The sequence below is a fragment of the Pelecanus crispus genome, chromosome 7, assembly GCF_030463565.1.
Source record: "Pelecanus crispus isolate bPelCri1 chromosome 7, bPelCri1.pri, whole genome shotgun sequence".
NCBI lineage: Eukaryota > Metazoa > Chordata > Aves > Pelecaniformes > Pelecanidae > Pelecanus > Pelecanus crispus.
This window is the reverse complement of record NC_134649.1, coordinates 27819958-27847479: the sequence shown is the minus strand read 5'-3', so window position 1 is coordinate 27847479 and position 27522 is coordinate 27819958. Positions and strand designations below refer to the sequence as shown.

At 39.4% G+C, this 27522-nt stretch overlaps 1 protein-coding gene across 1 annotated transcript in view; it reads right to left on the bottom strand.

Moving 5' to 3' along the window:
- Positions 1-27522, bottom strand: part of NUP210 (nucleoporin 210) — a 93508-nt gene that overhangs the window by 1663 nt on the left and 64323 nt on the right. Inside the window, exons 22-40 of the mRNA XM_075714255.1 lie at positions 24831-24959; positions 23992-24119; positions 22944-23079; positions 22555-22617; positions 21762-21941; positions 20317-20397; positions 19210-19341; positions 18844-19002; positions 17867-17958; positions 16186-16360; positions 12236-12411; positions 10648-10865; positions 9974-10110; positions 9046-9169; positions 7981-8127; positions 3596-3846; positions 2794-3013; positions 2128-2223; positions 1881-1964 (exon numbers count right to left, since the gene is read on the bottom strand). Of these exons, the coding sequence (XP_075570370.1) occupies positions 1881-1964; positions 2128-2223; positions 2794-3013; positions 3596-3846; positions 7981-8127; positions 9046-9169; positions 9974-10110; positions 10648-10865; positions 12236-12411; positions 16186-16360; positions 17867-17958; positions 18844-19002; positions 19210-19341; positions 20317-20397; positions 21762-21941; positions 22555-22617; positions 22944-23079; positions 23992-24119; positions 24831-24959 (2728 nt within the window). The remainder of the gene's footprint in view (positions 1-1880; positions 1965-2127; positions 2224-2793; positions 3014-3595; positions 3847-7980; positions 8128-9045; positions 9170-9973; positions 10111-10647; positions 10866-12235; positions 12412-16185; positions 16361-17866; positions 17959-18843; positions 19003-19209; positions 19342-20316; positions 20398-21761; positions 21942-22554; positions 22618-22943; positions 23080-23991; positions 24120-24830; positions 24960-27522) is intronic.

The window sequence follows — 27522 nt, the reverse complement described above, 5'->3', positions numbered from 1 at the left end:
GTTGAGAACTACAAGGGCATTGCCAGGGTGTGCAGAGATGCAGTTAGAAAAGCAAAAGCTCAGCTTGAATTGGCCAGAGATGTCAAAAACTACAAGAAAGGGTTCTTCAGGTACATAACAAGCAGAAACAGAAGGAAAATATTGGCGCTCTGTTAAACAGGAGAGCTGAATTAGTCACCAATAATGCTGAAAAGGCAGAGGTTCTCAACACTTTCTTCACCTCTGTCTTTACTAGCACTGTTGGGCCCCTGGCCTTGGGAACAAAAAAACACGCTGATGCAAACACAGACCCACCATCAGTGAAGGAAGAGTTGTGTGAACTATTACAGGAGCTTGACACCCCTACAAACCGATGGGCCCTGACAACCCAACCACCCGAGGGTGTTAAGAGAGCTGGCTGGCGTTGTGACTTTGAGAAGTCATGGAGATCGGGGGACGCCCCAGAAGACTGAAAGAAGGGTAATGTCACCCCCACCTACAAGAAGGGCTTAAAGGATGGCCCAGGAAATTATAGGCCCATCAGTCTTATTTCAGTCCCTGGGAAAGTAACGGAACGAACCCTCCTGGGGGCTATCACAAGTCAAATGAAGCACGTGATTGGAGAAAGCCAGCATGGATTCACCAAGGACAGATCATGCTTGACAAACCTGATTGCCTTCTACAACAAAGTAACCTGCTCAGTTGACATGGGATGAGTGGTAGATTTCTCCAAGGCTTTTGATACGGTTTCCCACAGCCTCCTCCTAGAGAAACTGATGCATTGCAGTCTAGAGAAGTGGTCTGTGCGGTGGGTGGGGAACTGGCTGACAGGCCGCACCCAGAGGGTGGTAGTAAATAGCTCCTTGTCAAACTGGCAACCTGTCACAGGTGGGGTCCCCCAGGGATTGATATTGGGTCCAACGCTGTTTAATATCTTCATAAATGATCTGGATGATGGGATCAAGTATACCCTGATGAAGTTTGCCAATGATACCAAACTGAGTGGGGAAGTGGACACTTTGGAAGGGAAAGCCACCCTGCAGGAAGACCTGGATAGGCTAGAAGAGTGGGCTAACAAGAACTTTATGAAGTTCAACCAAGGCAAATGTAAGGTCCTGCACCTGGGAAAACATAATCCAGGAGTGCAGCACAGGCTGGGATCTACCTGGCTGGGGAACATCTCTGTGGAAAGGGACCTGGGGGTCCTGGTGGACAACAAGCTCAATCAATATGAGTGAACAGTGTGCTGCTCCAGCAAAGAAAGCCAAGAGGATACTGGGTTGCATCAACAAGGGCATCACCAGCAGAGATAAAGTCATTATCCCACTCTACTCGGCACGTGTCAGGCCACACCTGGAATACTGTGTTCAGTTTTGGTCCCCATGGTACAAAAAAGATGTGGACAGGCTGGAGAGGGTCCAGAGAAGGGCCACAAAGATGATCAAAGGACTGGGAAGCCTGCCATATAAGGAAAGGCTGAGAGAACGGGGTTTGTTCAGCCTTGAGAAAAGAAGGGGAGACCTTATCACCATGTTCCAGTATTTAAAGGGTGGCTACAAAGAAGATAGAGACACCCTTTATACAAGGAGCCACATGGAAAAGATGAGGGGTAATGGGTACAAGTTACTCCTGGGAAGATTCTGATTGGACACAAGAGGAAAATTTTTCACAATGAGAACAATCAGCCATTGGAATAACCTCCCCAGGGAAGTGGTGGATTCCCCAACATTGGACAGTTTTAAGATTTGGCTGGACATGGTGCTGGGCCATCTTGTCTAGACTGTGCTTTTGCCAAGAAAGGTTGGACCAGATGATCCTTGACATCCCTTCCAACCTGGTATTCTATGATTCTAGCTAGACTAATCAATTAATTTATTTATAACCAGATAATAGCTGCTTACTGTTATGGCTCTGCTGAGGAGCTGTCCTTGGGGTAAATGCTGGATGACTGTGCTGTTCTTTCGGTGAGAAAACTGCATGATAGGCTGCAAGACATTGTAAAAACAAACAAACAAAAAACCAATAAAACCAACAACAACAAAACAACAAAATCATTTCGCATGGAAATTAATTCCTTTATATCTTACAGCTAATGCATTATAAGAAGTTAAGGAAAAAAAATACTTCTGCAATCTTTCATTCTCTTACCTATAATTACAACAGCTGTCCCTGCTAATAGTGCAAAAAGTGTGAAGAACATTACTTGGTAAGAATCAAGAAAGTGCTGGAATAAACTGGCTCCATCTGTAGAATCAATTAAGAGGAGACAATATTGAGTTAAAAGAGCATCTTCTCCAATCTGCTTTAAGAGTTAACACTTCTTAACTCAAACTGAAATAGCCAAAAGAAGGATTTTATTTATAGCAAAAAAGTGTATTCAACTTAGATAATATGACTTCAATTCTAGTGACTATTTCCAATACATTCTTCAAAATTTGTCAATAACAATAACAACGCATTCTTACTTTCTCAGCCCCAAAATGTTAATCTGTTTTCAAAATAACAAGGCATGCTTGAAAGTAAATAAAATCAGAACAACAACAAAAAAAAAAATTACTTTCAGACACTTTAGCACTGCAATATTTATGCCAACTTCAACACAGTATTTTGGGCTGACCCAAAAGGAAAATATACTCAGCTTCAGTCATAACAAACAATTGTATTCAAGTCTTCTGGTCACAGTGAGCAGCTTACATGTCAATGATAACAGTAGCTGCCAGCTCAGATTTTAACACACCAAATTTTAGAACGTCATGAACATTAATGGAAGTTAAGAGTTTTATTCTGACATATGAAGTCTAGAGATAAGCTTACGTCTCACTGGTGCACTGGTTCTGTCAGTCAAGTAAATCACTGTCACTGAGATAGTGATAGACTGGTCAGTCATAGGACTAGAGATAGTTAGAGTGGTTGATAAGGATCCCTGGCTTGAAACTCTTGGATCAGCCAGACTAACGGTGTAGACTACGTAACTAGGCAGCCCGTAGAACTTCTCTTTCTCAAACGCCTTCACTGTTGGTGAACCACATTTCACCTGCCGAGGAAAAAAAAACAACCTGAAACAGACTGTTTCAGAAAGCACAGCACACATCCATCTTCCAGGCCACATGTCAGAAATATGTTATTCCACAGAAACTCACCCCTCAGCAGGGGCTGGACTTGGTTGTAACTTTACAGTGACACCTGCAGCGCTTCACCCCTGTTTATAGTTAAGGTTGCCTTATTAACTGCTGTTTCTGTGGGTCTGGGCTAACCCCACAGAGGCAAAAAAATTGAAGCATCGCTTACTGGGCTATGTGAGCCATGGGCAGTCAAGCTACTAAGTGGGCAAGAACCTACCCCTGCCACTACAGATCAGGCAGATTTTCTGCTTCCCCACCTGTGAGCTGGTTAATACATGCCAACGAGCACACAGGTGAGCCTGACACATTTCTACTACCCCAAAGCAAAAGTGAAAACTGAGGAGGAATACATTCCAAGATGAGTATTTCCAAATCATCTCAGGAACAATCTTGACATAGTAAAGGTGGCACAGAGTGCCTTTGGTTAGAAAGTTACATGTAACAGTTCAAAATGCTTTCAACTGTGCTGTGATAGTTACCAGCAATAGACTCACCTCCAGGGTATCAAGAATTTCAGTGGCACCAAATATTTTCACATCAGAGCTTGTGTAATGGTTACTTAAAAGCATTTCCGTTTGGTCAGCATAAAAGCCAGGATTGAATGGCACCTCAGTGCTGATCTGCTCCCCAGAGAAGTGGCTGCCTTGGATTGAAGCTGTAACTCTGAGTGCAGTTTTACTCATGCTGAGATGCTTCAGCTGCTTGTCAGTAAGCCTGTGCATTGTGATGGAACAGGTGTAATGTCCTATAGAAACAAAAGCAGCTTGACTGTTAAAGCTTATCTTTATGGCTTTTTCTCCATGCAGAGTGAGATTTCTGTGACATCTTTAGGTAAGAGCTAAAAAAGGTGGGAAAATTCAACAAACAGCAAGATCAGGAGTGTGCAGGTGAATGGGATGGTGTGTCTTGCTGGTCCAAGCATCACAATCCCAGTGCTAAAACAACAGAAGATATTTCTTGTCCCAAACTAAACGTCATGATAAAAACACTAAAATGGCAGTTTCCAGTCACATTTTACTTTAATATGACAGTGAGAATCAGTTCCACTTTGGATATAACATTTATGCTAATATTGATAGAAAGGCTTTACTGAAAACAAAATTTAACATCTTATTTCATATTCTCTTCGCCTAATGTTAAAATTTTAGTCAGTTACCATCACCATCATCAGTTCTGTGGAGACATGGTTTATTATTTATAAAAGCTTCTTTAAAGGTTAGATATCCACCATGTTTCTAGTCTCTTATGGGACCTATTTTTCTATTATTAGTGATAAAGATAGTAAAAAATTCCCCCAGTGTGGAAAATACAAAGCATAAGTAACAAGCAGAACTTGCTAGGTACATGTTTTCCCCTTATTTCCTTTCCCTAACAGAGTAACAGAGACAGCCACTATTATGCAAGGTATAATAGTGTTTTACACAATGGGTACAGGGACTAATCTAACAGATAATTAATGTTATTTCCATACAGCCCATGGTGTTTTGGTTCTTTTGTAAATCATGTTATAGTGATGTAACACTAACACATGTTGTAAACTTTCACAGTTTTATTTCCGTTTCCACAGTATCTAGTGATTTCTCCTCCTTTTAAGTCCCAGTTCATGCTGTTTTGGGGATACATATGAATTCTACCTTTCATAAGAACTTAGAGCACTCGGGTTGCAGAGGAAAGTTTGAAAGCATGATAAATTCCAGAAATGTTTATATTGCAGAATACAAAGAATGCAAAAAAAATATCCCTGGAAGTGTTCAAAAAACGGGCAGATGTGGCACTTGGGGACATGGTTTAGTCTAGTCTACCCCTGATTGGTTTAGTGTGGACTTGATAGTGTAGGTTAATGGTTGGACTGGATGATCTTAAAGGTCTTTTCCAACCTAAACGATTCTATGATTCTATGAAAATGTATTACTTTCACTAAATTTTCACATTTACGCTATTTCCCTCATTTTAATCACTGAGGTTAGTTATACTGCAATAACTACAGTGGCAGGGCTTTTAAAAGGCCAGTATGAAACACAAAGAATATTTGACTCTGTAGAGCATAAGTTGGTGAAACCTAAAGATCCTTAGTACACAGACATCAAAACTCATGATTGCTTCTCTTACCCCTCGTCTTAACTTCCACTGCATTTAAGTATATGGTAAAGGCACTGATGTATGGCAAGTAAACACCTAAAACAGCCACTGGATGTTTACAGCTGCAAAGATACCCCATTTTGGAATATTTGTCACCTGAGTGCTCATTTGTAGCAGCTGAAGAAGGAAGTGTTTTGCTTCCGTAGTTTAAAAAATCCAGGGCCTGATACTCTTTTCTAAATTAAGTTATATACAAGGCAATCTATTTTCGTACAGTTCAGCTGGAGTAAAAGATGGCAGGTGCTAGCTCTATAAAGCATGCGACCCCAGTGTATTATGTCTACATTCTGCAATACCATCACTTCTGTCTCAAGGTACCATTGGACTGTCCACATACCTACAAACACATGAGTAGTAATTTGCAAAATTAGGACCTAAATTTGTGGTCAAAAAAACGTATCAAAGTTTGTGTGTGTGTCCCGTCCCCCCTTGGCCCCAGTAAAATAATGCTTCTGAGTTTCTTCCTGATTTACTACTACTACTCTGAAAAACATATGAAATGGGCTGCCACTGATTTCTGTCTTTCTCTGAAAACAAATAAATGTCTTTGTCCTATGCAGAAAACCCTAGAGTTAAAACAAGAAGAGTACAGGTTAACAACTCACTGAAGCCTGAGATGACTTACTAGAACTAAATCTGGCCGCTGTTGTAAGAGATAACAAAAAGCATTTTTACAAATACATTAACAACAAAAAGAGAGCCAAGGAGAATCTCCATCCTTTGCTGGATGTGGGGAGGAACATTGTCACTAAGGATGAAGAAAAGGCTGAGGTACTTAATGCCTTCTTTGCCTCTGTGTTTAATAGCCAGACCAGTCATCCCCAGGGTATTCAGCCCCCTGAGCTGGAAGATAGGGACGGGGAGCAGTATGGAGCCCCCATAATCCAGGAGGAAGCAGTTAATGACCTGCTACACCACCTGGACACTCACAAGTCTATGGGGCTGGAAGGGATCCACCCAAGAGTATTGAGGGAGCTGGCAGAGGAGCTTGCCAAGCCACTCTCCATCATTTATCAGCAGTCCTGGTTAACAGGGGAGGTCCCTGATGACTGGAGGCTTGCCAATGTGATGCTCACCTACAAGAAGGGCCAGAAGGAGGGTCCAGGGAACTACAGGCCTGTCAGCCTGACCTCAGTGCCAGGGAAGATTATGGAGCGGTTCATACTGAGTGCGCTCAACAGGAATGTGCAGGTCAACCAGGGGATCAGGCCCAGCCAGCATGGGTTCATGAAAGTCAGGTCCTGCTTGACCAACCTGGTCTCCTTCTGTGACCTGGTGACCCACCTGTTGGATGAAGGAAAGGCTGTGGACATCATCTATCTATCTTCAGTAAAGCCTTTGACATTGTATCCCACAGCATTCTCCTAAGGAAGCTGGTGGCTCATGGCATGGAAGGGCGTACTCTTCACTGGGTAAAAAACTGGCCGGGTGGCCAAGCCCAGAGACTTGTGGTGAATGGAGTAAAATCCAGTTGGCGACTGGTCACGAGTGGTGTTCCCCAGGGCTCTGTTTTGGGGCCAGTCTTGGTTAATATCTTTATTAACGATCTGGAGAGGGGATTGAGTGCACCCTCAGTAAATTTGCAGATGACACCAAACTGGGTGGAAGTGTTGATCTGCTCAAGGGTAGGATGGCCCTGCAGAGGGACTTGGATAGGCTGGAACAATGGGCTGAGGCCAACTGTGTGACTTTCAACAAGGCCAAGTGCCAGGTCTTGCACTTCAGTCACAACAACCCCATGCAACGCTACAGGCTTGGGGAAGGGTGGCTGGAAAGCTGCCTGGCAGAAAAGGACCTGGGGGTGTTGGTTGACAGCCGGCTGAACATGAGCCAGCAGTGTGCCCAAGTGGCCAAGAAGGCCAACAGCATCCTGGCTTGTATCAGGAATAGTGTGGCCAGCAGGAGCAGGGAGGTGATTGTCCCCCTGTACTCGGCACTGGTGAGGCCGCACCTCGAATACTGTGTCCAGTTTTGGGCCCCTTAGTACAAGAAGGACATTGAGGTGCTGGAGCGTGTTCAGAGAAGGGCAACAAAGCTGGTGAAGGGTCTGGAGCATAAGTCTTATGAGGAGCAGCTAAGGGAACTGGGATTGTTTAGCCTGGAGAAGAGGAGGCTGAGGGGAGACCTTATTGCTCTCTACAACTACCTGAAAGGAGGTTGTAGTGAGGTGGGTGTTGGTCTCTTCTCCCAAGTAGCTAGCGATAGGACAAGAAGAAATGGCCTCAAGCTGTGTCAGGGGAGGTTTAGATTGGATATTAGGAAAAATTTCTTTACGGAAAGGGTGGTCAAGCATTGGAACAGGCTGCCCAGAGAGGTGGTGGAGTCACCATCCCTGGAAGAGTTCAAAAAATGTGTAGACGTGGCACTCCGGGACATAGTTTAGTGGACATGGTGGTGTTGGGTTGATGGCTGGACTGATGATCTTAGAGGTCCTTTCCAACCTTAATGATTCCTAGTTTTTACTTTCATTAAAAAATAATCCAGCCACCAAGCCAGGAAACATGAAATTATTACTCTACCCTTAAAGGTTTTAGTGGTGGACTTGGTGGTGTTCGGTTAATGGTTGGACTGGATGATCTTAAAGGTCTTTTCCAACCTAAACGATTCTATAATTCTATGATCCTACACAGCAAAGCTCAGAGGCCTCAGAAGGAAATCTCCTGGCTCAAAGGGCATTTGGACTAAACCACAGCAGAATTCAAAGTGTCTGCCTGGAGTGTGGCATCTTGTCTCATCTTACCTGAAGCTGCATCAAATCCAGGTTCCGTTATAAAAATATCACGTGCTGGGAAGTCAAATGCATCATTGTTAAAATCTAGATGGCAACTGATAATGGACTGTGGTTGTAATTCAGCAATGGCTTCAATTTGAGCAGGCAAGCAGTCTCCTAACAGGAAGAAAAAAAATTAATCTCTAATTAATTTAATAATTCTAAACTAATTCCTTTTTAATTAATTAAAAGCAAAACCATGGCTTGAAATATCAGGTTATTCTGCCACCTTCTGAAATAGTTTCACAAGGTTATGATGATCTTAAAATAGCTGGAAATCATAGTCAGCTGTTGTATCCCAGGTCTAATCCCAAGGAGACAGCAAATGAAAATTTTATATGTTGTGGGTATTTTTGACAGGAATAATTTATTTACAGGAAAGAATGAACTAGTTAGAACTTTCAGCTCAGATGTGTCTGTTGAATAACTTATATGATCCTGGAAGTCTTGATTTACATTTTAGTATCTGGCAAGATGTTTTTTTGGTAGGCTAATAACTTACATAAGGCACAATAAAATACTATTTGAACAAGTGCTAAGCATTAAGCTAAAACCCAGAAGGAACCATAATCAAACAAAATACAGCTTATTAAATAAAGGACACAATATGATGCTTAATCATTGTATTGATTCTATTTGTAGATAATTTCTGTAAATGATTTAAGGATAGTTAGTTTAAACATGCTCAGTAAGAAAAAATAGTAACTTCAAGGTGGCAATAAGCAAACAATCAGCTGATTGCCTACTAACAGTTTTTTTGATATGATCAAAAATGACACTTCTATTATCTACTGATTTTATTAGTTGTGAAATCTTAATAGTGCCCCAGAACACCCTCCAAATTCTGTAACATGGCCCTAGGATTCTTCTAGAGCTCCTGGGATTCCAGAAAGGCACTACAAGTTCATAGAGATCTTGCCACAGCAGCTTCACAGACCCTTAAAAACAAAAAACCAAAACACAAACCGAAACCACCTATCAGGAATATACAAACATGCAATAAATAATTACCGTAAGGATTTTTTTTCATCATACCTTTCAAATTTTTATTTCTTTCCCCAATTGAAACTATCACTTTTGAGGATGCAGCTCCTTGTAAGCTTGTTTTCACTCCGCTTACATGCATTGCTGTAGTCCTCTGAGGTATGTTAATCAATATCTGAAAAAAGGATGCAGTACATTGTTACCAAAAACTGTTTTATCAAATAAAAATTAAGGCAAAACCAGACTGGACTGATTGTGAAACACACACATCCTTGTATGTATAACAGAAGAGAGACTCCAAGAGGTTGTGTTTCCCTTTATAAGAAATGCTACATTTCTCTAATTTCAGAAACTGCCTTTCAAGGCAATTTAAGCTAGTAAAAGCTTTTTTTTTTTTCTTTCTACCCAACCCCCATAAATTAATAGGCATAAACCTCTATGTCTAAATTTAGTTTAAAAAGAGTATCTAGTGCTTATGTTAGCTGATACAGTGAATTGTGTCAACAGTACGACTGCACTGTAGAAAAACAAAATAATTTGAGTGAACTACTCAAAATGTGATCAGTGATGCACAGTAATATGGCACAACACTTTAGAAAGTTCTTGTTGATCCTGCAGTGAAACTTCATTCATAAAAGCAGCCATACTCAAAAACTGTTTAGCATCTGGGAACAACTTAGCCAAGCAAAGGAATCAAAATGTACAATATAAGAACAGTATAGGCTAAAAATAGAAATAGCAACTATTATGCTAAGTTAATCTCCTTAACACAGATGATTAAAAAAAAAAAGACATGACATGTTTGGACACATACCAAATACTTTCCAACCATTTGCATTTCTAATACTTTTTCCTTTAAAAATAATGTTTCTAAATATTTATAACAAAAAAAAAAAAAATCACAGAATACTTTTTTGGTGAAAAAGCACCTGAAGCAAACAAACTTTAGCAGTTCTGGTAGGATTTAACAGTGTCTTACCTCTCTGTATGTTTTAAGTAATCCAGGAATCTCATAATAGACAGTGACAACACCAGAATCCCTTGCCACTGCTACACCAGTCCTGGAGTCAACTTGAAGAACGCTACTTAGTGAGGAGCTCCACACACCTGACAGGCCTGAGAAGACACAGCATTTGGACACTGTTCAACAAATTATGCTAACTGAAGCATTTCATTATCACATTGGTGTCTGTATGTATGTACCCACTGCATGGGCAGCATGGGTACACACACTTCCCAATTCACAGAAACTAGATCCTAGGGTCTCATGTGGTGGAAGGCTGGCCACCCAACAGCAAACTGACTTGACAGTTACTCTAACAAAAGCCCGTTAATACTAAGAATCAAATACAGGGAGTGAAGTAAGACAGTCCTGACTCTGCATGATTCCCATAAAAAACAAGCCTTTCAAGCTAATGGAATGGAAATGTCTTAAGTCTGATACTCATGAATTCAATACAAGCGACATATTGCATGGTACAATTAAAATTAGAGGAGTTGATCAAACCTATTTTTATCATTAACGAGAACAGTGACATTTGATTCTGAACAAACATCATAAATTATGCATTTAGTTTTCCTGCAAATGAAGAAAAGTCACACTGATGTTAAATTATATAGCTGCAAAAACACAGCAACTGAAGTGCCACCTACCTTCTTGGTTTATCAGTGAAGTACTCAAACAGAGGACATCACCTACCACCACATCTGTGAGTTCAGGAAAAATGGCATGTTGCACAGGAAGTGGGACATAGTCTGCAATTCCACTGTGTTCTGCATCCCAGACTTTAAGCAAGGTCAAACCTACATTTACAGTCCGGATTACAAATGTGTTGTTTGTGGCTCCTTTCCCAATCTGTACAAAGTCATCTCTACAGATAAAAAGAAGTGCTTTTATGTTAAAGCAAGTTTGCTAATGTCATTATCTCTACAATAAATAGTAATTACTGAACTCTCTTTAGACAGTTGACTTCTTGTTTTCAGCGATGGTTATCTTCTAATAAAATCTGACAAAATAAGGAAAATACAAAAATTATTTAGGTGCTACTGAGGCAAATTTCAGTTCTCATATTGTTATGCTGAGGGACTACTGAGGTCATAATTACGTATGAGAACTACTTCCTAATTTTAAGAATTGTAGAACTTCAGAATGAGGTAATGTGTCTCTCTTCCCTTTTCTCAGGGAGTTAAGAAGCAAAGAAATTTAAACACCAATATGCAGCTTTCCAGCCGTAACTTTACAGAGCCAAATCACATTTGATTCTGAGTTCTGATATTTACCAAAATTCAGCATTCCCAAATGCACTTACACACTAAGCACTTATAAGTGCACCCAGCACAAAGACTGCCACCCTGGCAGCACCACGCAGAGATAGTGATGGTCTTGACAGCAGTAGAGCTGGGTCACCACAATGCTGCACCTGAGGTTAATGAACAGTGCTTCTCTCTCTAGGGCTAATAATTAGCCCTATGCTGAAGCAGCTCTGTCATGTCTATTTTGGAAGCTAAGGCAGTGCTCTCAGGGACTTCTGTATGCTGTAGAAATTTCTGCAGATCATTTAGGTAGGAAAAAGAAAAAAATCTTGTATTCGACCCCCACTTTTTTTTCCCCTTTTAATCACGATCACTGCGCTGTAATTGCAAGGTGCTCTGCAGAAAACAAGCTATGTTACAGTAATGGAATTAGTGGTTGTTTACTAATGACCAAAGAAGGCTGTTTTATAATATTTGTTATTCTCTGAGGCAGAGACCGAAGGCCTTTTGTGGCCTGGCTTTGCTGTGCACAGGCTGTACAAGCATATCTGAAGAGACAGTCCCCGATCCAGAAATTTCACCATCTTATGTAAGACTTAAGTAAGTCAGTGTAACAAAGCACTACGAGAAAAGAGGCAAGATGAGGCAAACGCTAGTAAGATCAATTGTTTATACAGGCCACTGATGTATGCAATCTGATGATACAGTCACTTAAAGCAGAAACGTACCCCAGCAGGCCCCACTAGGGATCATGCTTATCTGGGCAACTTTCCATTTGCTAGAGAATATCGATTGCTAACTGGAACTCTTCTTTCTGCTATGGTGCCTCTGAAGACTGCAGAGATGAAATCTTTTCTTTGCTAATCGCAGTTCAAGCTATATCTTCACTTGATATCTTTGGAACAATCTTTGTTCCTTGCTGCAGCTGGGCTATGTGTATTTGGCTATTTTTGTTCTCTGTAATTAACACCCATGATAAGATACCTACCTGTTTGTTGCAAAGTTGAGCACAGAATTATGTGAATGAAAAGTATCTCCAGAGTTATCGTGAAAATGGACTGCAAATGTCAGTGTCACACCCAGGGGGAGAGCCAATAATGCCTCTTTGTTTTGCATGTGCAGAATAGGACTCATGGAGATTCTTAGGTATGAGATGGGGTAGACCTGTAAAAACATCAGCAGTGAAAAGTAAAGTCAAATTGCTTTTTTTGGTGTCTCTATAACAACAGTAATCTAAAATGGTTCTTATTATGCAAATATACAAAGCTTCCTTTATGAACCACTAGCTGTATGTTTAGCCATATGATAATACTGAGACATGGTGCTTTTATTATCAGTTCATATATTACACAGAATCACAGAATAACTGAGGTTAAAAGGGGCCTCTGCAGATTGCCTAGTCCAGTCCCGCCCTGCTCAAGTTGGGCTCAAGCCAGTTGCCCAGGATCACATGCAGTCAGGTCTTGAGCATCTCCTGGAATGGTGACTCCACAATCTCTCTGGGCAATCTGTACCAGTGTTCAACAGCCACCACAGTAAAAAAATTGCTGTCCTATGTTCAGACAGAATTTCATGTGTTTCAATTTGTGTGCATTCCCTCTTGCCCTGTCATTGGCCACTGCTGAGAACGGTTTCTGTCTTCTTTACACCTTCCCATCAGATTTCTCAGTATTTTTCTCTAATAGCACTGGGAATTGAAGCAAGCTATAATGATGCAGAAGCACACATCACAGATTTCAGAAACTATATTATTATCCTATGAATTAAAACTGTTAAGACTCCCTGGATATGCAAGAGAACAAGTTGCCCCTAGAATTCTCTTCCAGTAATTTTTGAAATAAAAAGTGTAATTCATTCCCCAGTTACTAGAACAGGCGTAACTTGCAATGCATGTGAGAGTAAGTGGATCAAATGGTCACTATTTCCCTTGCATCAGGTTCCCTTGCATCAGGTGAGAAAGCCAAGATGATACAGGCAGTTTCTAACAGCCTTGGCTCTGTTTGAGCTAAGGTTTGCCCAGTGGAGGAAACATGAGCAATAGCTGCAAAGCTGTTCCCTAGTGATCCTCGTCAAGTAACACCATAGATGCTACAAACTGCTGCCCCTCAAACAGGTCCACAGGGGACTGACAACAGGGCTCCCAGAGGCAGGAAGGAACACCACTCACAATCTTTCCTCTTGAGTTGTGTGCTGGGGTGTTTCTTCTGACCCATCACTGGGCACACTTGCCTTGTTACTGCTGGCTGTGTGATGCTGCAGCTAGGCTGTCCTCAGAGGCATGGGCTGATAGAAGTTAAGTGCAACAGACAAAAGCAGTCAGAACTGGCATCTGCCAAACCCCGATTGGTCAGCAGGCTGTATTTTGTTGCCTCAGTGCATCTCCTCAACCAAGATAGAAGTTAGGGACTTCTGCTCCAAATTCTTTACAAAAGTCTGCTAGATTATCCAGATGTGCACACTCCCACATTTTTGCAGTAATGCTCCAACAAAAGTTTGTCTGAAGACAAAGACTTCACAACCATTATTTTTTGTTTTGTTTTTAAATAACTTATTAGTATTCTTGATTAACTTCTCTAGGTTAACTAGCAAAATTACCCACCAAAAAGAACTATATCTGTTTTTTCTATTATAGCTGTTGGAAAATAAATAATGGAAGGATAGAGAAAGCAAAAACCCTCAAATATATAGAGAAAACTATTTTAAGAGAAGCCCTCAAGCTTATCTTGTAGGACCTAAAAGGCTCAGCTGAAATGTAAAACTCTGCAATTTGAAAATGTACATGTCAAAACTTAGAAAGGAAAGGACAAATTTGGCCTCAAGCAAATAGCATCTTTGGTGAGTCTGGAAAAAACCCCAAGTGGCTAGAATATCAGTATATAAAACTGTCTACTCACAGGCTGATATAATTAGTTAAAATATCAGTGCATATAGTCATCTGACCAAGTAGCTGAGGTTATAAGCTAACAAAAATGCCATTTCCCTGACAGATTTTCAAGGCTTGCTTTACTTTAAAAATCTCAAAAACTGTCCCACAAGGGACAACTGCTAAATTTAATATTGATGAAAACAGCTATTTACTGTTAAAGCATCTCAGTTTTTAAAGTATTTTTTATTTAAAAAAAAAAATCCATTGAGTACAGCTGGTACAAGCAAGTGCTTAACTTGCTTCCGCACTAAGCATTACTGTCACTCCTTACTTCCACTGTCCTCCTTGACTATGTAAGATAGTCTTTTTTTGAGCAAAGTTGAAGGTCTAAGTGTTAAGTGATGCTGCTGCAGCAGTTTGGTTCTTAATTGTGTACAGTTGTAAACAGACAAACCAAGAACTTATGAAAGGAAGGACGGCATGAAGGAGAGAACTCTGCCTTAGAATGACACAACAGATTCAAGCTCATCTCCTGCTCTGTCACGAGTTTTTCTACATGACCTTCAGCAAAACCACTCAAACTCTCCCTCAGTTCTTCATCCATCAAATGAAGGCAGCAGCACTGTATTACCTCATGGTGTTACTGTGAAGTTAAAAATATTATTTCCATAAAAGTAGTATAGTCCTAATAAGTACAGGAAAACAAATCAGTTGTACAAGATGCTGAATGGAGACAGTTGCTCTTACAAAGAACTCACAAGCTTAATATCATAGTGCACTGACTCCACAGTTCTGCGATATCCTAACCGTACGGAAAGAATGCAAGAAGGGAGGATTTAACTTCAGTACCACAATATGCTGACTAAATGTCATTTGAGACAACCCCAAACTCATTAGATGTCTTTCACTTGCTGGATCCAGCAGTGAAGGGAAGAAACAAGGTCATATATAACAGAGCTGTAGAAATTCACTGCCACCACCTAGCAGCAGGAGTGGTGTTAGTGAAACTAAGCCACCATTCCTTTTTTCATTCTCCGCCCAGGAGTACAGACCTACATGCTGTCCTACAGAAGCAGCTGAACATTATGCTAAAAAACAAAATTCAAATTAAAAAAAACCATCAAGCCACTTCACAGTGATTATAATAATAAAATTTACAAATAATTTAAAGTCAGCACTCAATTATATGTCTTTCTCCTTTAGCTGGGACATAAGAAAGATGCTAACAGAGTAAAACGGGGTGAGAGGAAGTGGAGCAGTGGGTATCTCAAGGCTCACGTTGCCGAATGTAGAAAGTTCTTGGCACAAGGACTTTTGAACACAACTATGAAGGACGTAGGTTCCCTTATGTCCTAAGTGCCCAACCAATAAGATACATTATACTTCACAATAACAGCATTCAATCAACAGATGAAGTTTTGAGAAAGAAAGATGCTTCATTAGCCTGGAAACAAACTGCTGAGTTTTGCTACAGATTCATCCTTCCCTGAAGCATCCACATTTCAGTGTGGCTTAGACACATAGGGCAGCCTTGGACGTGCTCCTTGCCAGCTCACCAAATACAGGCAACAGCAGCTAAATTATTGCATTTGAGAAGATACGCTTTCTCGTGCAGAGATTCTCATTATATGTAAAAGCTGAACTGCTGTGAAACAGCAAAGAAAATGAAATTTTTGGGCACTGTACAGTTATATCTCTAATATCTTGAAAATCTAGGTATCACTTAGGTACCTCACAACAGGTGCTGCATTTATATTAATTACTCCAGATGATATTTACCTTTTTCACATGCTGCAAAATGCATGTTTATGACATTAAGATCTTTTTTTATTTGAACTTCTGTAATTATCAGCCTTCTAAGAAATTTTTAGGAAAAGCTTTTTTTTTTTTTTTTTTTTTTTTTTTAAAGGCAATGCACACAAAGGCTTTTTTCAAAGCTCAGAACTGACTATTAATTCCTACACTTCACAGTTTTCAGAAGTGAAGTTCAAAATGTGCAGTTAACCATCCCTGTTGCAGTAGTAAACGTATACTTCTAACAGAAAACTGCAAAGAAAGGGAGATGATACTACCTTAACCGCAGCTACAATGGTCTGGTTGATCCCAAATGATTCTTGTGAAATCACTTCAATTGTTGATGATCCTATCAAAGACCCAGAGTTAAGGAAACCTCTCTCATCGATTTTTACAACAGGAACTTTATCTGGTCCATCCAGGACACGGTAACTCAGTGAAGCCACTCGGTCCCTTAAGAAAAACAAACAAACAAAACAGGAAAAAACCAAACCCCAGGGGCCTCCTTAAATGAGTAAAACCATATTTACACCAATATATTACGCAAATCTAAAAGATTGCTATTTGATATCCATTTTTAACATGTGTCTGCAATAAGAGCCGAAAAGCCCGTGTTCTAGTCTAAGACAGAAAAGTTTAAGTTCTGATTCAAGCTCACTTGAAAGAAGTCTTATCTGGGTTTAGGCATGTATTGAAATCTAGTTTCCATCCACTGCCCTGCAGTGTCATCATTCACTGATGTAAACTTGATTCCAAAAAATAATGGCTAAAGCTACAACATGCAGCTTCTGCCGTCATTTTCTGTAAACAATATTTAGAGGGAGCTTAGTCTGCCAGGGCCAGTGCTGGTATTAGAGATAAAGTCAGAGACTTGATTAAGTGGATCTCATCAGTTTCCTGGAAATGGTTTTGTAGACAAGGTTAATTTTTGGAATAACTCTCACCATGGTATTTATGTATTAATAAAGTGAGCAAATACATAAGATGTAATTAGTGGGCATTCTGAGACATTAGCTACTTTTAAGTATCACTTATCACATCTTCTAAAAGATCTGTAAATGATTTTTTTTTCCCCTGCAAGTTTCTCCATTGAGATAGAAATACTCTACTTTATCCTAGGAAAACAGCATTAAAGCTGGACTTCAGTTGCCTGTTTCTTGGCAATAGTGTAATTGTTTTTGGTGGTTGAGTTCAGACATAGGGGCTCCAACATTGGATAGTGAAGATAATGGGACAAAGAAATGTACAAACTGATATCTAGCAACTTAATGACTAATTAATCAGAAAAACTGCTCAGAAGAGATAGCAAAACAACATTAGTAAGTGACCACAAATGACAGAGCCCCTATATAACTGTCTGAAAAGCAGATGCTGAATGACCGTGGTCACTGGAGCTCCAGTGAAACTAATGGTTCCCTCCCCTTAAAAAGCAAATGCATCTAAAGCCTCGCCCTCAGCATATGTCCTACTGTCTATATCTGCACATTCTTATGCTAGGAAAACCAAATTTCAAGCCTGAAATGAGTCTGAAATGTCAGTCTTTGAAAACAGATTATGCAAAAAGGGCTTCTCATTTGGAAAGGACATTTTAATCTCAAAATCTAGGCATAGCCTTTGTGTAAGAAATACAAAGAAGTATATTCCATAAAGCCTTCATTGCCCATAAAAAACTCTAGTGGAAGCAGGCTACTGCTTTAACTGGCTCAGCACCTTTTAAAATAAGGATCTAAAAGTTCCAAATATTGAATGAATTTTCTAGCTACAATCTAAGTAATATAAGATTTGACAAAGCCCAAGAGCACAGATAAGATACTATTAATCATCAGAAAAGTTGTGTATTATACAGAGGTACTGTGATATTCTTTTAAAAAGACTGAAAAAGCTTACTTCAAACAGAATTGCTTTATGGTTTTGATAAACCGTTGACACAAAATCACAGTATGAAAACTGATCACTAACCTGTTTGTCTGAAGTTTAATAAAGGAATTTGGTGACATTAAGATCTGCTCTGCTGCTACTTCTGGAGTGACTAGATGAAGTTTTTCAAACACCTGGAAAACAAAGCATTTTAGCCTACTGTTGTGTGCAACAAGTAATTTATTTCCAATTATTTCACCTTCAAAACAAAAAACACCCAAATAAAACTACAACACACTTTTTTTACCTTATATAATATATATGGTAAAAAAATGAAAATTAATCATGAATATTTGAGAATGGGATAGGCAGTATCTTCTACAAATTACTCTGAAGAACATTAATTTCTATGGCTACAGCTATACTATGAAGCAGTATGAAAAAAGCAGCAGATCTGTCAAGTGAAATGGTGTTGGAGACCCCAAGTTCACCCAAGTTACTTTAGACTACCCCAAGTCTGAGCCCATGAGCTGAATGCCCACAAGGTGCACTCCTCAAGCACATTTTCCAGCTTTGTTCCATCTAAAGGAATCCAGTTTGCATACTTTGAAACTGCTCCCCAAAGCATGGTAAGTGGGAACAACCAGGAGATTCATTTCAGAAGCTAATTCCTGATCCAAATTAAGATGCTTAGATAGACATGTATGATAAGCACTATAAACAACAAGTATTATTATGCAGGGGGGAACCACAGCACCAAAGTTCTTTTACAGCTTTAACACTGCTTATCCACAAGACACAAGTCACCCCAATTTCAGGTGGCCTGCAACAAAAACTAACTCCTGAATTTCATTCAGGCATCACACCAGCGTGTGACTGTTCAGTGTAAACCTTACTATCACTTGGGGAACTTGGAGGTTTCCAAACAGCGGAACATTATACAGACAAGAGTAAGGGCTCAAAGAAAAACCAAAGCTGGAACTACTCCTTTGCATTTCGAATTCCTGACTTCAAATACAGACTTTAATTCAGCTCTGAAATAGATATTAAACCATTAACTGTGAGGAACACCATCATACCTGAATTTGGATTTCATCGGACAGTTCTCTTGCCGTGTTGTAAAACTGGCTGGCAGCAGGATCAAGGACCTTCACAACAACTTTGAGGCCTGTTCTTCCCTTTACTCTGCCATACACATCCATTGCAAAGTTATATTTTGCAGGAAGCTGAAAAGAAGCCTTGCACAGGAGAAAGTGATTAAAATTTTACTCATGGGAAGAATTGACATTGATACAGAGGAAAGACCACACCCAGTGCTGACAGTTGTGCATTGATTTTGAGTAAGTGGAAGCAACAATATTTTCTCTACTCCCATTATGTGGCAGTTTCCTTTTCCCAAGATACACATACAGGCAAGTACACACACACACACACAAAAAATTTACCTCACTGTGTCTTGTCTTGATATCCAGAGTATCCCTCTTTGTGACAGACCAGTGGAACGTTAACCCCGGTACTGCGTTGCCAAATGAAAAAGGAGTCTGACTACTGGTGATGCCCATTACATAAACTGGCATCTAGAAATAGAGAAACCAACTTTCTTAGGTAATTCTAGGATGCTAACCACACCTGCACAGAGTAAACATAATTAAACTTAAAATTCATTGATCAAGAGATGGTATTTCTTATGAATAAAATGGAATGGCTCCTGTATATGTTGCAAGGATGTATCATGCAGAAGACTCAATCGCCAACTTGTAAAAAGTAAATTTTGATTTATTCTCATTTGCTACATGCTCTACAAAAAACAAGTACCAGTTTTCCATCAGAAAAGATGAGTTCAGTAATTCATTTGCCCCATGTGTAGCATCAGATCTCTTAATCTTAGTTAAGTCATACACTCTTAAGTTTTCTACATCTTTGTCTAGATGATCTCGTTGATTAACTCTGCTCTGGACATCAACCTTCCCCTTCCAACTCTCCAAATTAAGACAACATAACATATAAACACAAAACAGGGATTTTCAAGTTTTAATTTTCATCTTCAAAGCAATTCATTCACCTTCAAAGCAATTCATTCATCTGGGACCAAGGAGCTAGAATCACTAGCCATTTTGGAATGAGGAACTAATAGGGGAAATACAGACTCTTAAAAAATAGACTTACTGAAAGATAATTTGAACAATATCTGTTGTTCTGGATATAGCAGACACACTGTAGATTTTTAACATACAAAGGAATAAAGTCTACACTGCAAACAGAATGAAGATGAGAGAACCCTTCTCCATATTAAATGATGCTTCTTCAGCAGGGCCTGAATTTCTGAAAATCAGTCTGGTGTACAAGGTACACTTGTCCTGATTTCTGTGTTAATGTGTTCAGCTCTGGAGCTTCTCCACTGACAGCACATTCATTCCTGCAGCAGCAGTGGTAGCCCTCAGAGCAGGCCACTGTGAGAGCTGGAGTGGTATTATCAGATGACCTAATCAGAATGGTCACAGCTTGCAGGACAAAATTTTAAGACAATAAAACCTAATCACAAATCAACTAACCTGTGTACCAGTTTTCATTCGTGTAATTGGTGCACGAATTCTAACAGCTGTCAGCTGTACTACTTCAACTTCCACTTTGTCCTAAAAAGGAGGAAGGGAAGATACTGTAAGCACTTGACAGATGTGAACTAGATTTCACTTTCAGGATCTATCTGCTATTTTGCTATTATCTAATCACTATTGCCATGTGACTTACCACAGAAAATACAGATGGACATAATTCAGTAGGACTGTAAAAAACTACAAAAGCATTAACTTTGTAAATTGACAGGCATTTAAAAATGCCACCTAAATTAAAAACCAAAAAAAGCTCTGCTCAAAATTACTGACGACATGAATGATGGAGCTGAGAGGTGACCGACAGCAAGGGACTAGATCGTAGGGGTCTCCAGGAGAAGACAGATGGATAATCCCAGAAGGTAAAGGAAGACATTAAGAGAATTAGAAGGAAATGAGAATGGTAAGCAGCAAGCAGGACAATGAAGAATAAAAGGATGATATGTGTGATACTCTGATGTCCCCTCTTCACATATCTTGACATTCCTGATAGGTTTTATTCCTACTGTACACTGGGGAGGAAAGGTCAGACCTGAACCTCATTGGGCAGGACATTTAGCTTTCAAGTTCATTCTACTTCATGCCACAGCATCAGGGCAGACTGCTGCCCCCGCATTACAAAGCACAGACTTTTTTTTTTTAAATTACTTTGTCTCCTCTTGGCCTGTGGTGACATCTTTCAAGCAGCAGAGCTGTGTGGTGTGCAGCAGCTGTCCTGCCTTGACCTCAAATGAAGAGCCATAAGATTTGGGCCAAGTTCTGTTGTTCTGAGTCTCATGCAAGTCCCAGGGACTTGTGCTCCCTTATAGGCCTGCTCAACAGTTCCCTCACACTCAGCTAGTAGGAAATTATACGGACACAGATTCTGATGGAATATTAGGGGTTCATTGCTTGAACTTCATAGATGGGATTCAGATCACAGCACAGGATTACAGCCTGCCTATTGCTTAAGAAACAATGGGTTTCTTAGGCAACAGTTACCTTCTGACTTCTACTGATGTAAGACGCTGCTAAACTGTAAGGTGATGCAGGCAAGGACAACGTTCTGCTGTTTTAGAAAGGCTTCTTTAGATGGGCTTTTCTAGATTTACTAATCAATTCTAAAGATATCAAACAGACTGTTCATAAAGTGTCCCTGTGTTAGCAGTAGGACTTCATTTTAAGGTACAGCAAGATTTAGCTATCTGTTGAAAGTATCAACTCTGTCAGCAAATGCATAAGTTCACAGGCTAGGGAGTAAGAAATGCTGACTTTTCATCTCCTTAAGGAAGCCAGGAAAGTGCACAAGATAACACTACTAATGCAAAAAGACTATTTGCCCCTTTTGAGCCAAATTCATGAGTTAGAGAGCACCTCTTTCAGCCCCAAACAGCATCACAGAACATTACCTGAGACACCACGACAAGCTTCCCTGTCTCTGCATCAACAGCTTGCACCACTCCTGTTACCGTTCCATTCCCAATCGCCACTCCTCTGACAAGTCCAGTGCTGTTCACTGATGCAATCTTCTCATTGCTGATGGAGAAAATGATGTTGGATTGAGGTTGAGGGCCTCCTTCTGAAGTGATCTATAATTAATAGGACACAGAACAACTATAATTAACCCATCAGAGATTTGTTCTGGTTAATGTTACAGGGTACACCCCTTCCCTGCTCAGCACCACAATGTATTCAGTAAGAAAAGGCTGTCTGAACCTTCCCAGGGCATCTCAGAGCATATTTTTCTTGCATACTGCATGATGTCAGACTGAGAAATATGTGAGTGAAGCATAAAAGTGGGCTGTGTGCTCTGTAGAATGTGACAGGCTGATGCCACATCCAGCCCAGAAAGTTTCAGAAAAATTTACCTCACTTTCTCTTCACCACATATGGTAGAGCTCTGCTCTGTGTTTCAGTTTGCCGAAGTTGCCCACTATACTTAATTTCATGGAGGTGACCGATTTATTAATGCTGTGCTAGTATTTAACACTGGAAAAGCTGACATTCCCTTGACACAAATACAAAACCTTTGATCTAGAAATACAGTAAAATGGAAGGTGACTCAAGAATGAAACTATTCTTGCTAGGAAGAGTGTTAAGCGTGAATGCAGCTAAACTGCCAAGTTTTGAAAAATAAGCTATATACATTTATTTTAAAATAGAAATTACAAAAGAAAGAAAATATGTAAGAAGTTGCCTTACCTGAATCATAGCTCCAATAATTAGGGTCACTTTCCTTGGCAGTAGTCTAAATGGGGGAAAGACCTAAAACCAGAAATATGAATACTTGTGTTCATGCTATTTCAATCAGATAAATTACATCACAAAACAGTGCATTTAAGTGTAAAACTGTGTCTTCACTTGCTTAATTACAGTAAATTGAGCATGCAGAAACTTAACTCATCACTTGCAGTTAAAAAACACAATGAAATCTGAAACAGACTAGCATTTGGGTAACTTCTAGACAGAAAAAGCAGGCAGATCATTTTGGCAAATTAATTACTATACTATAAATTAACTATAATATAATGTTCCTGTGCTATCATAACATAGATTTTGTTTACACATATATTTTATCTGAAATTATTTACTTCAATCTGTTGTGGAGCAGAGTTGATTCTTTGTCCTCTTTTGTCAGCAACAGTTGCCATAAGACTAGTCTGACCAATGGCCATCCCATGCACTAGAAAAGCAGCAGTATAGTCATCAAGAGCTTCACTGAGTGGGCTGTAGCAAAGAAACACATTAAAATAGAGAAGTTCATTGAATAAATTACATGAATAACAAATGCAAATTACTTATTTAGTGCATAGCAGTTTTATCATAACAACAACTAAATGACTATGTCTTAAGCAAAATTAAGGTAACTATCACATTTCTACATGTAACATCATGAAATGGCTCTTTGTAGCCTGTATTTTATCTTAAAATGAAATACCTGAAAACGAAGATAAAACCGGAGTGTTAGTTGGTACAGACAAAAAGTCTGCCAGGTAACCCACTAGTAATTTGACCAGTATGGACAATGTTGGCAGAAGCCTTGATTACATACCTTGACACTATTTAATGGAGTAGGATAGATACAGCCAAGCAGTACTGCATGGTGTATTTAAACATGCACACACACTTCCCCATACAAAGCTGAATGATTTTTACTGATTATCTCAACACTAAAAATCAACAGTCAAAAAAAACCTTTTTTGTGATTTTAATAATTGTGTTTAGACCTTCAAAAATAAGGAGCTTCGAGGCAATAGGATAGTTTAGCCTACCTGTTTGTAAAAGGTTAAGTAACAGACAGAATGAGTTTGATAACATCAGGTATTTCACAGAGTTCTTCACCTGACATTAATTGCCAAGTCACTGCTTCCAAGATGCATAAGGCTCCATGAAATACAGTGCATGAATATCGTCTCATTCATCAGTCAACAAGATTTAGATGGTTAACTTAGGCAATTTTCCTGACAAATAACTATTTTAAAAGGCATCTAACAAGTAATTAAAACTTTATAAAGGTAAAATAAATAAAACCTCAGTCATTGTATACTACCATGCCTCCAAGCCAATATCTTTACTCATTTTTTGCTTATTCTGCCCACAAACATATTTGCAGATTAATAAAAAAATCCATTAACTTACACAAGTGAAACAATCTGAGATGCTGCCCTTAGCTTTAGATCCATGACAGCAAAGTATTTAGCCAGAAAAGGTTTCTTAGAGTCATCCAGAACTCTGACATAAGCTTTAACTGTTTTTCCAATCTCCACCTGAAACACAGTCACATCCAGTCATTTTTCATTTAAATTACTCTTATTTATTAGCATAAATGTTTTCATTTTATTTTGTATTACACTTTTAGTAGGGTATTAGAGATAAAGCCCTAAGGTTAGATTAGCACTGATTTTAAAGAATAATCCCTGCCAGCTACAGTTAGCTTCAAATTAAATAAATGAATTCAGGTCTTTCAGCTGGCAAGGGCATAATTAAAACATCCAGAAGTATCAACACTTATTTTGTATAAGATGCGCCCAAGCTGGCAAGTACAATGAGTTGGACTTTTTTTTGTTGTTCATTTTTTAAAACATGACATATGGAAAATGACCTTGGGGCAAAACCTACTCCTAAAAGAATTGCTCTCATGCACTTTAAACAACAGGAAATGCAAATTAGCATGTTCATATAAATTATGAATTAACACTGCTGTGTAAATGTAAAAGTTGAGATTGCTGCCACACAGAACATGAAGTAAGAGGCACTTGATATTCTGAAAGACTTATAACCTAAAAGGAAAAATCTGGGAGAGACAAACTGGAACACAGGGAGATCAAACTATTTCTCTAAGGTCACACAGCTGCAGCAGAGGGCCCTAACCACTACATCATATCATCTTGTACATGTCTCATCTTTACGTTCATGATCAGCACAAGGAATCAGGGCAATTGGGACCAGCTAATAATGCTCGTTTGAAAGCCACTAACCTTGTCAACAACTCGGACATACAGTTCCTGTATATCAGATACATGAATTTCAGCTTTAGCTGGTGCAGGGAAAGCCAAACACAAGTCATGAATCATTACAGTCACTGATCCTGGAAGCAGAGGATGTACCTACAATACCAAAAGAAAATTCTATTATAGCACTTCTTATTTTCATTTGTCTCTCATTCATAGGATAAAATTTATATGACTTTCAGGGCAAACACAGTTGGATGCAGAAGTCTCCAAGCCTTAGACACAGATAATCCTTCCACTGAAGTAAAAGTAAAGCTCTAAAATGTATGTAGAATGTATCATACTATTGAGCTAGTGCAAACGGCCTCTGGGCAGCAACTGAATTAACATATCTTAAGCTAGAAGCAGCCTGGCATCCTGTTATTCTCCTTCTGCCATCAGAAGGACAAAAAACCCACAACAAATCATTCAGAACAAATGAAACTTTTCTTAGTGGAGTGCAAAACAAAACGATAAGGGGAAAAAAAAAATCAAGGACAGAGAGTCTGCTTATAAAGCATTGGCATTGCTTCCTAGAAGATTCATACTTTACAGTTACTGCTTTTAATCTGAATGAATAGCCAAGATCTGGTGGTAGATCTTTCCAAGTAAGAGGATGACTGCTAAATCAGGTATTTCTTTGATACAACTATTATTTTTTTATTAATTTATTATACAAAGAAAGTACACGTTACACTTCTTGGAATAGACCGAGAATCAAACAATGAAGAAGGAGACCTCTGTTCACAAATACAAGCCCTCAGAACTAGGCACCAATCCCAAAGTTGTCTCCACACACATTCTCAAGGCTATGCATCTACACCTTGCTCACATCATCTTTGCACTTCTCTTGCAATTTGCCTGTCCTTGTCACACACCTCAGGGATGGTCCCAACTATTCTCTTCACCTTCACAGGTACCTTCACTTTGGCCAGAGACAGCACAGATATTTGGTGTCCTATTCTATGCATTCATCTGGCTTATGAACTCTTTGAAACAAGGGGCGATGGACAGCCAGCCCCCCCCAGTTCAAAGCAATTTAATATAATTCATACCATTACTTGGCAGCACTACAGGAGTTTGCAGTAAGAGCAGTGGAAGGAGCTGACATTGTGTTCTTCGAGGGCACTACTCTTACTTTTGCCTCGAAATAGAAAGGAATATAAAGTTTTATTAAATGTCAGCTTTCAGAACAGCAGCAGTTCCCAAAGTGGGTGGGTAATACAGGCACTGGGGACACTTAGTAACACACAGTCATGGAAAGCAGAGAAGGGGATGTGGCCAGGAGGAGGTAGCCAGCACAGCCACAGGGAGGAAGATGTAATGGAGCTCAGTTTGGGCTGGGAGACCAGAGAAAAGAAGCTACCAGAGCAGAGGGCCAAAAGGGAAGGCAGGGCTACTACAGCTTACAAAACCTGTTCCTGTCTCAGCTACCTCTTCTGTTCTCATCTCCTACTAGGTGCCCAGTAGCTCCCTAGTATACACTGTATTTCACTGTTTACCACTATTCATTCTTCTCCCATGCTACCACTCATGTCCAGAAAAGCTGCCGTGTCAAAAAGAGGGTAAGAGGTATAGAATTCGTCCTTGGCAGTCCCAGTAGAAAGTCTGAGAATCACTGCTCTAGATAACTTGAATTCAGTTTCTCAGAATTGTTTACTATCAAACCATCCTGTATCAACTTGGCTCCACTGATACCTGCCGTGGCATCATCCTGGCATAGACTGGAATTTGCTGGTTTTCTACAAGACCATTCTGCTGCCTTCCATAGAAAGAAAAATCCCAGTATTGCTCATGGATTTAACTCAAGCATAGCATGCGGGACTAATAAACTTCTAAGACGTGGGGTGTTTTGTTTTGTACTTTTAAAATGTTTTTTAAATGTGTTAAAAAGTGGAGTTTTCTCTCCTCTGATCTCACAGGTAGTTAAAATAAATCTCTTTTTGTACTTCACAAAGCTTATCTTGCTGGCACTGTTCCACTAAAGTTCACTGCTGTCTTCTGAAATTATCTTGTGTACGTCCGTTAAAGCGCTGCTAAACCCATTAGGAAGATCTAACTGAGAAACTACTACTAAGAGTCAAAACAGTATACAATGTACAAAAATAAGCTCATGTCTTCTATTTTTTCCCCCACCTCTGTGCTTAGCCAGCTCAGTTGGAAAAATATTCCCACCTTACATTTTCAACAGTTAGAGACAATCAAAATATTTCACCAATACTTTCCAAATTCTCAACAATAAAAAAAATTTTCCAGCTTTATCATCATTATTTCACAACTTTATCAATGTTATTTATTACAAGATAAATCTGTAAATTATAAATTTGTAAAAACTACGCTTTGAAAACATGTGTCACTTCCAATTCTTGTTGGATTGGATGCAAATATATAGTTTCATTCTTGTTCACTGTAGAATGCATCTCATATCCTGGGCCTCGATGAAGTCAAGCATAACTAGCTTAGTTGCATCTTCTAGTAGAAGAGCGCATTAAAAACTTAGAGAGATCAGAAATCAACTATTTAATAGATATTTATTCACAAACTCAGGATGAAATACTGTGATAGCAAAATATCCTGAAATACCACTGGAAAAAGAATTTGAGGGTTTCAGAAACTGGCCTAGAACAAATATTCCAATATTATTCTAGAAACCAATTAGTCTTTTGTATAACACTTCCAA